This window comes from Gastrolobium bilobum, unplaced genomic scaffold (assembly GCF_033153095.1).
Source record: "Gastrolobium bilobum isolate Gb01-03AN ecotype WA unplaced genomic scaffold, APGP_CSIRO_Gbil_v1 utg589, whole genome shotgun sequence".
NCBI classification, from domain to species: Eukaryota; Viridiplantae; Streptophyta; class Magnoliopsida; order Fabales; family Fabaceae; genus Gastrolobium; species Gastrolobium bilobum.
Genome location: NW_026898229.1, coordinates 12,554 through 22,857, shown reverse-complemented (window position 1 = coordinate 22,857; position 10,304 = coordinate 12,554). Strand labels below are relative to the sequence as shown.

At 33.7% G+C, this 10,304-nt stretch overlaps 1 protein-coding gene across 1 annotated transcript; it reads left to right on the top strand.

Annotated features, from left to right (window-relative positions):
• The first annotated feature begins 1,226 nt into the window (after positions 1 to 1,226).
• Positions 1,227 to 3,402, top strand: LOC133314029 (uncharacterized protein At4g28440-like). The gene is made up of 2 exons (XM_061515455.1): positions 1,227 to 1,528; positions 2,979 to 3,402. Exons 1-2 carry the CDS (start codon positions 1,276 to 1,278, stop codon positions 3,167 to 3,169), a joined length of 444 nt encoding a protein of 147 aa, XP_061371439.1. The 5' UTR covers positions 1,227 to 1,275; the 3' UTR covers positions 3,170 to 3,402.
• The last annotated feature ends 6,902 nt before the right edge of the window (positions 3,403 to 10,304 follow it).

Sequence of the window (10,304 nt, the reverse complement as noted above, 5' to 3'; positions counted from 1 at the left end):
ACTTACAATATACCGTGGTTCTCAAGCATGATTTTAGTATATTATTAGAAAAACATTTTCCCCAAATTATGTATTAGTGATATGATTTTATAAATTAATATTAAAAAAATTAAGTTTATGTAGAATTGTTTTTGGTATTTTTTTATATTAAAAATTAATTTTTTAGTAAGTTGTGGGTGATTAATGAATTCTCAAAAATTACTAAATTAGATATTAAATTTAAATATCATTTAATTAAAAATTAGAAAATGTAATTACATCGTATAAGTAAAAAAATTACAAATTCAGTTAGTGTTTATATTTCTGAAACTCTCCCTGCAAAGCACTTGCACGGTTCCTCCTCCCAAAAAATAAAAATCATGATTGCACATGTACAGCACTTTTGTTTAGTTATCCCAGGCATATTTTTTTAGTAAGCAGCCATTTGTATTTTTAATTTCAATGTGAAATAGAAAAAAATTGTGAAGTTTTATGCTGGAAAAGTTAAACTTGTTTTACTCAAAATTGACAAATTTTTTAAATATTTATTTATGACAGATTTTATTACAAAATCTATTATACTTGATTATTTAAGACTGTTTTATTTTTATTTATTTTAGTTTTTTAAAAAATATGTATGATAATTAAATACAATATTTAGAAAAATAAAAAAATAAAAAAATATACTCGTTTTCTTAATTTTTTAAAAAATATTTTCTTAAGAAAATTAAAAAAAGTACTTTTTTAAAACTTATCCAAAAGCATTTTTAATTTAAAAAATTTAACAAGCATCTAAAGTCTACTAATAAAAATATTAAGTAATTAGCTATCAAAAACAAATATTAAGTAATTTACTTATAATGAATAGACTGGAGTGGTAAGCAACCTTGATTACCTAAGACAAGAATGTGAGTTTAAATTTGAAGATCGGATAACTTTTGTGTTCTTATGGTCAAATGTGAATCAGTTAATGAGTAGTTAAATATGCTGAACTTAGTTAAATATCTAATTATTAAGTGAGAATAGTTTGAAGAGACGTAAAAAATTAAAAAAAATATATTAAAAAAAAACAAGGGTAAATGAAAAATTATCTATTTTATCACGAGGTATACCAAAAGTTTGCTATCTTAGTGGCATGTCACGTGACATTGGCTATGCGATTTGAAACGACGTGTCGAAATGCAATTTGTTAATGGCTTTACTACTCTTTTCTTCTAGTCTCTGAAAAATCCACAGAAGAAAGCTAAACAAATTCTAAAGCATCAGAGGAGAGATAGAAGTTGTTGATCGGAATCAATGGCGTCGACGGAGAAGCAAGAAAGTAGTGGAGGCGAGAAACCGGCGAAGAGAAAGCCTGTGTTCACCAAAGTGGATCAACTGAAACCGGGAACAAACGGTCACACCTTGGTGGCGAAGGTGTTATCTTCCAACACTGTCTTGCAGAAGGGAAGACCCTCCACTTCCCAAAACCTTCGACCCACTCTCATCGCAGAGTGCCTCATCGGTGATGACACCGGCACCATCATCTTCACCGCTCGCAACGAACAAGGTCCCACAATTCAGCACCCGCAACAACCTTTTTGTGTTTTTTTTATTTCTCATTTATTTATTTTTTTATTTTTTTTTGCTTTCATAAAAATGAAAACTTTCCAAATGGGCACATTTTATTTGTTTAAATTATTTATTTTTTGTTCACTTAATGGATCTACATTATTCTGGGTCTTGTGATATTTTGGTTCTAATGATGCGTACTTGTGAGTGGAGATCAGAATGGTGATTCTAAAGTGGTTGACTGGCTGATTCTAAATTTTTGGGGTTTCATGAAATCTGAATTGTGAATTTGTAATGGATTGGAATTATTTTCATGGAATCTCTTTCACGTTTTGATGCGCTGGCTTGTTCTGCTTTTGGATTTTTGTTCATGAGATTTGATTGAGCTAAATGCTATAAAGCAGTATAGACAGTGTGGGTTCCTTAGATGTGGCTATGTTGTTTGCTATTTTTGTTGGCTTGGGGAGATCAAGGATGAATTTTGTATGCTCCCTCGAGGTGTTTTGCAAAGGGTGTGAGCTGTAAATTTTATGATTCAATTTCGTGTGTTTTGTGATAAAAACTATTGATTTGAAGTTGTCACTAATGAATTTGGACGTCTTATTTCTTGTTTTAAATCCAAACCAGTCAGTCTTTCTGCGGTGAAAGTTTTAAATCCAAGCCAGTTATTTCATGCTTGTTTTTCTTACTATCATTTTGGTATTACCATGGTCTTTTTTCTCATTGAGCTTTACTCAGTTATTTTAACATATCTTTTCATGTCATTGCATATTATCAGCTTTGGATTCGTAAGTTACTTTTTATTTCTTTGAAACATATGAATCTTGATGTATGTGTTATCCTGTAAGTACCCTGCAGATGAACAATTTCATTTTGCTTTAGCCTTTTTTATATCTATTTTCATGGAGATCATTGCATGCTGATAAACTAGTTACTGGCTGTTTAAGATAAGAGTATTGTTGATCCCAGAGTCTGCAATTTATTCTGTAGTAGGAGTTGAAAGCAACTACTGGAGAATGGTAATGACAACTTTTAGGCTTCGATAGAGTACATGAGAGGAAGTAAAATGAGATCAGAATGATGAAAATCTGATGCAAATATATAGACAAGACGTTTTGTGGCATTACATATTTTTATTCCTTTTGCTCACTCTCATTCTTTCCTTCTCTCATAAGCAAAACCTTATGATTATTTTGTGCTTATGTTATTTGGGGAGATCATATTTCATAGATGCAACTATACAAGCATTTTGCCATTATGAAGTGCCAAGTGTCAATTATGTATGAAGTTTAGGCGATTTCATTTAATAAAAGTTACCTCTAATTTGTTTTTGTTGATTGGTAACTTATGTATTCATTATGATATATCTATGGGGAGTATAGAGATCACAGATCAGACCATGTTCTATATGTAAGATGTGACCTTTTTTCTTCCTTCTCTATTTGCAGCTGACCTAATGAAGCCAGAGAATACAGTGATTCTTCGTAATGCAAAGATTGACATGTTTAAGGGATCAATGAGGCTGGCTGTTGACAAATGGGGCCGCATCGAGGTCGCTGAACCTGCAGAATTTGTAGTTAAAGAGGACAACAACCTATCTCTGGTCGAATATGAATTGGTTAACGTGGTTGAGGAATGATTCTACAGAAGAGAGAAAATATGGCTTTATGAATTGTTTACGGTACAATGGATATTGTCAAGGTAAAAAAAAAAAAACTTAACTGTTGATGGATGGGTTGGTATACATGCTTACTTCTGTTAGCCGGTATTTTTCTTTGACATGTCTGACATCTTTTAGGGTTAAGTTGATGTCACTTGAACGGTGTTGTGTCAGCAATCATGATTTGCTATTATCTGTATCAGCTACTGTATCCCATGAACTTAAGAAAAGTATGATATTGTGTTAATATAATTATCCATATGTTTCTCTGATTCTCTCCATCTCCGTGTACATCAACTTGCAATGTGTATATCTTTGTCCTTCAGATTTGAGTTCAATGAAGGATAAGTGTGAACCTTGTAAGTTGTTAAGTTGCAAATTAGATTCTCAAAATCATAGTATTCGAGCTTATGAATATGGGCTACTGTTCGTTGACTAAATAAAAATAACTTCTATAATGTCTGAATTCATTGCTATGGCTGTGCGGATGCAAAGAGTTGCTTATCTTTATCATGTCCGTTTGAATCTTCACCCCAAACAGAAAGCCACAAGATAATATACGCATGCCTTGTGAAATGTGAAAATGCCATCTTTTGTAAGCTGTATCTATCTCGCCTTGTATATAGCAGAGACCCTGGAAGTGTATCTTGAATTTTCTTATCCTTTGTTAAAAATAAAAAGGATTGTCGTTCATTATCTCTATGACAATAATAAGTTCTATTTTAGACGTGCCCAAAGTTCACTCTAGCACTGCAGATCATGAAATATAATATCGTTAAGTTTTATTTTTTATTTTTTTTCAATTACTAATATCAATAATTTTTCACAAGCTTAGAAAATCATATGAGAAGGATTAGTTCTTCGTTAATCAAAAGACATGATAATGACGGAAAATGACTAAATTTTTCTGTGCAACTGCTTTGATCAAAGATATTGATATTAGATATTGATATTACTTGGCAATTTTGAAGGTGTTAGTCACTATCAAATTGGCAATCAAAATTTTATTTGGCCACCATGCTAGGCTGGCTTGAATGCTGAGCTAACCCATCCATTTGTTTCTTGAGAGTAGTAGAGACATGAGTTATGGGGTCCTTCTTGTCGTAGACTGCCCGAGAAATTGAAGGATAAAAGCCACTGTTATGGTCACTTTTATTTTATATTTTCATAATTTTTAACGTTTTATCATTATTAATAAAAAATCATTGTTTAAATTTCTTGTCATTTAAAAGATAAAAGTTGATACTAACGTGTATTGCTCCGAATGGAATTGGTTGATTCTTAAGTTTGCGTCATGTGTATAGAAAAAAATATCGTAAGATATTTTCCAACAAAAAAAAAATTCGTAAGAAGGAATTCATGCATTTGTCATCTGACTGTACTGACACAATGTTGAAACAGTGATCAAAATATCATTTTTGGGCAAAAATTTTACTCAAATGTCACGCGAATAATATTTTTTACCAGACTGTCACGTGGCGTAATTCGCTACGACTGGTAGTGAATTACGTTCGCTAATGATTTCTTGACACGTGGCCATATTGTAGACTAAATTCGCTACCACTGGTAGCGAATTATGACACATCAGCTTTTTTCTGCGAAAGTGTGCCGCGTGTCACAAAATTATTGGCGAACGTAATTCACTACCAGTCATAGCGAATTATGACACGTGACAATCTGGTAAAAAATACTGTTCGCGTAACATTTGGATAATTTTTTTTCCAAAAAAGGATATTTTGGTCACTATTCCTATCAATGCCACTTTAAATGATCCACATGTTTTTTAAATGGCTTTGGATTGGACGTTGGTTCCAATCTACATAAGTTAAACACGAAAGAAAAAGAAAGGTAAGGAAGAAACACGGAACGCGTTTACGCATTAGTTCTTCAGCTTATAAATAGCAATTATTTCTTCATGGTTTCATCATCCCCAAAAAAAAATTCCCAAAGTTCAAGAGTGTTTCCTTTATATCGCACTTAAAAAGAAAAACATTTTTGAATGTTATTTTAAGTGAGGTATATTCTTTGGGAAATAGTTTTCTCATTTTACATGAGAAAATTTTCTCATGTTACACTCACAATTAAAATGTGGGACCCATCTTGATTTTTTTGTTTTTTCACTTTTTTGTGGACCCCACTAATGTATTATGTGTGTAACATGAGAAAATTAATCCACATATTCTTTTAGTACAAAAGGGAGTGAAATTGATCTTTCATTGTATTTTAGAAAGATGTTATAATTTATTCCACATAGTGAATTTTCTTTTTGATCTTGCCCGTGATTTTTCCCAAATTGGGTTTTGCATAAATTTTGTGTGTCACTTCAATTCACATATTTGTTGGTCTCTTGATCAGTGAAATCAAGATAAAGTTAATTACACCGTTGGTGTCTAGGAAAATGAGTGCTTATTTAATTAGTTATCGTTATTTAGCATGGAGAAACTCCCACTGATTTACACTAAGCTGGCTAATTGGTGTGGTTAGAAGTGTCTTGAAACTCCTATTTCTCTCAACTTTATTTTATCAGCGTGATATTGTGTTACCTAATAGTGGTATCAGAGCTGATTGGTTACTAGTTACTATTCATACTATGGTGCTGTTCATGGTTATTGTTCACACGTGTGGTTGTATACTTTTACAGTATTGTTAATGTATATTGCGTTTGTTCTAGTATATAGTACTATTTGTACGTATGATACTATTCATGTATATGGTACTATTAGTGCAACCCAATACAGTTAATAATCAGAGTATTGTCAACACCATGGCGAAAAAATTTGAGATTGAGAAGTTCAATGAGAATAATTTCTCCCTGTGGAAGCTAAAGATTAAGGCAATCTTGAGGAAGGACAATTGCTTAGCTTCAATTGAAGGCAAACCCATAGACGTAACAGAAGAAAAGTGAAAAGAAATGGATAACAACGCTGTTGCCAATTTGCACCTGGCAATGACGAATTCAATGTTGTCAAGTGTTATTGAAAAGAAGATGGAAAAGGAAATTTGGGATATGCTCACCAAATTGTACAAGGTCAAATCATTTCACAATAAGATATTCTTAAAGAAGAGACTTTATACTCATTCATTCATACTCTTCGAATGAATGAGTCCACAACGATAATAGACCACATCAACTACGTTGTTTTCTCAACTTACAACATTGGATCACAACGTAGCAGAAAGTGAGCATGCTGAGCTTCTACTCCAAATTCCACCTAAATCATATGATCAGCTCATCATCAACATAATAAATAAAGGGTTATCAAACAACCTGTCATTCAATAACAATGCAACTACAATTCTTAAAAAAGAATCTAGATAGACAAATAAGGAGAATAAAATAGAAAATTCAAAGCAAGAAGAGACTTTGACGATGACGAGAGGAAGATCAATGGAACATAGATCGAGTGGGAGTTAAAATCAGAGTAGATCAAGGTCAAGAAGAAGGAAGAATGTAAAATGCTACCTATGTGGAAAGAAAGGGCACTTTAAGAAAGATTATTGGAGTAACAAGAACAGTACAGAGAAGTCTCATGAAGCAAGTACTTCTCGAGAATGTGTCGTTAGTACCTCTAGTGAAGGAGAAAGCATATACAATGAAGCAGCAATCAGTTCTGAAGGCGAAAAATAGCTCACGGATGTTTGGGTAGTGGATTCGGGAGCAACATGGCACATGACTCCACAACGAGACTAGTTTTGCACTTACGAACTTGTCTCTGAAGGATTTGTGTTCATGGGATATGACCATGCCTTAGAGATTGCTGGAATTGGTATTATCTAAATAAAAAATGTATGATGGTACTGTTCGCACAATTCAAGGGGTACAACATATAAAGGGCTTAAAGAAGAATCTAATGTCTATTGGACAATTACATGACCTTGGGTGCAAGACGCATATTGAAGGATGGATCTTGAAGGTTGTAAAAGACGCTCTTGTGGTGATGAAAGCAGATAAGACCGCATCAAATCTCTACATGCTTATGGTAAATACATTGCGAGAAGCAGACACAATAGTGGCTTCAGCCAATCAAGAAGAATTAACAACAACGTGGCATCTCAAACTAGGTCACATGTCAGAACGAGGCTTTAAGATTCTTGCAGAATGTAATCTTCTTCTCGGGCTCAAGTTGGTGAATTTACCTTTTTATGAGCAATGTGTTACAAGTAAGCATAGTAGATTGAAGATTACTACGTCAAATGCTAAGAGAAAACATATATTAGACTTGATTCATTATGATGTGTAAGAGTCACCAGAAATGTCCTTAGGAGGAGCAAAGTATTTTGTATCATTCATTGATAATTACTCCAAGAGATTATGGGTATACCAAATCAAGAAGAAGTCAGATATGTTCGAAACCTTCAAAGACTTCAAAGCATAATTAGAACTTGAATATGGGAAAAAGATCAAGTGTTAGAGGGAAGACAACAGAGGAGAATATACAAATGGTTAATTTCTTTCATTTTGCAAGAAATAGGGTATTAAAAGGCAATTCACAATTGTATATACCCCTCAGCAAAATGGTATAGCGGAGCGAATGAACATAACTCTTCTTGAAAGAAAAAGAGAAATGTTAAGAACTATAGGTTTAGCCAAGTCTTTTTGGGCAGAAGCAATCAAGATCGCTAGTTACTTGATAAACCGGTCGCCATCAACAACAATTGGATTGGAGACGCAAATAGAGATATGGCATTGCAATCCACCAAGTTATTCTTCTCTACACGTGCTTGAATATCCTACATATGTGATGTACAACTCCCAATAAAGAACCAAGTTGGATCTGAAATCCAGGAATTGATATTCTTGGGCTATGCTGACGGTGTTAAGGGGTACTGCCTGTGGGATCCCACTGCTCCCAAGGTTGTAGTTAGCAGAGATGCACTATTTGCAGAAAATGAACTGCAAATGGAACAAGAAAATGACAACACTTCTAAAGAGATTACTGCTATTGAGATAGATAAGAATAATGGAGAAGATGATTTCTATGAAGTTGAACCAGAGCACGAGAAACAAGAACCAAATAAGGTTGATGATACAAAAGTTTGACGATCAGAGCGCTAAATAAGAGCGCATCATGACACTCAGACTATGTTATGGCAAGCCATGATGCATATTGTCTTCTTACAGAAGAATGAGAACCATCAAATTTTCACGAAACCGTGAGTAATCCATATGTTTCTCTGTGAATGGCAGTCATGCAAGAAGAAATGGAAGCCCTACGTAAAAATAAGATATGGGAACTCGTTGCTTTTCCAGAAGGTCGAAAAGTCATTGGTAACAAATGGGTTTATAAGATCAAACGAGATGACAGCGATCAAGTGGAATGATATTGTGCAAGACTGATGGTTAGAGGATATGCTCAAAAGGAAGGTATTGATTTTAATGAGATGATTTCTCCAGTTGTTAGACTTACCACTATTAGAGTAATTCTTACTATATGTGCTGCATTCAGTTTACATTTTAAGCAACTAGATATAAAAACTACTTTTTTAATAGAGAGCTTGAGGAAGAGATCTACATGCTCCAACCAGAAGGATTTGAAGAAAAAAGAAAAGAAAACTTGGTTTGCAGGTTAACCAAATCTTTGTACGGTCTAAAGCAGGCGCCAAGATATTGGTACAAGATATTTGATTCCTTCATAGTTTGCCTCAGATACAATAGACTTAGTTCAGACTATTGTACGCATTACAAGATGTTTGGTGATAATGATTATATCATTATGCTATTGTATGTGGATGACATGTTGGTGTTCAGCCCCAACAAAAATCGTATTAAAGAATTGAAGGGACAATTGGCTAGGAGTTCGATATGAAGGACTTGGGACCGGCAAACAAGATTTTAGGCGTGTAAATTAACCGAGACATAAAAGATAGGAACATTTGGCTTTCTCAAAAGAATTAAAATCTTGTGGCGCTTCAATATACAAGATTGTAAGCCAATTTCTACCCCATTTCCTATCAATTATAAATTATCATTAAGTATGTGTCCTAGCAATGAAGTGGAGGTGATGGAAATGTCTTGAGTACAATATGCATCAGCAGTGGGAAGCCTTATGTATGCAATGATTTGTACGAGATTGGATATTGCTCAAGCAGTTGGTATGGTCAATCGATTCATGGCAAATTCTAGTAAAGAGCATTGGAACGTTGTTAAGACGCCTGAGATACATGAAAGGAACCTTAAATGCTACATTGAGTTATGGAGGATCAGAGTTTATTGTCAGAGGATATGTTGATTCAGACTTTGCAGGTGATCTTCATAAAAGAAAATCTACTACGGGCTATGTGTTTACACTTGCAGGAGCAACAATAGTTATCCAAATTACAGACTATGGTAGCTTTCTCTACCACAGAAGCTGAATATATGGTAGCTATGCAAGCATGCAAGAAAGCAATTTAGATTCAAAGTTTAATGGAAGAACTCGAGCACAAACAATAATCAATTATTGTGTATTGTGATAGTCAGAGTGTCTTGCACATTGTAAGGAATCTAGCCTTTCATTGAAGGTTGAAACACATAGGAGTATAATACCATTTTTTCAAAGAAGTAATAAAGAAAGGGAGTGTGGATATGTAGAAGATATACACCAAACAAAACCTGGCAGATGTCATAGTAAAACCAATCAATGTTGACAAGTTCATATGGTGTTGATCGTTCTTTGGTCTATTAGAAACATAAGTAGCATGAAACTGATAAGGAAAGAAAGATTTTGAAAGCTAACCAAAAGTGACTTTAAGTGCGAGATTGACATAATGTTAATGCCAATTTTAGTGGCTTTTGTTCTTAAATAATTCATGTTTTTTAAGTGGCTTTAGAGTGGACGGTGGTTGCAAAATCAACAGTGCAACCTGCACAAGTTAAACACGAAAGAAAAAGAAAGGAAAGGAAGAAATGTGGAATGTGTTTACGCGATAGTTCTTGAAAATATAAATAGCAACCATTTCTTAATGGTTTCATCATCCAATTTTTTTCTCCAAGTTCAAGAATGTTTCCTTTACATCCCACTTAGAAAGAAAAACATCAAATGTCTCTTGAGTGTTATTTTGAATGAGATGTATTCTCCTAGTATAAGAGATAATGATATTAGTCTCTCGTATTTAGAGAGATGTTGTAATTTCT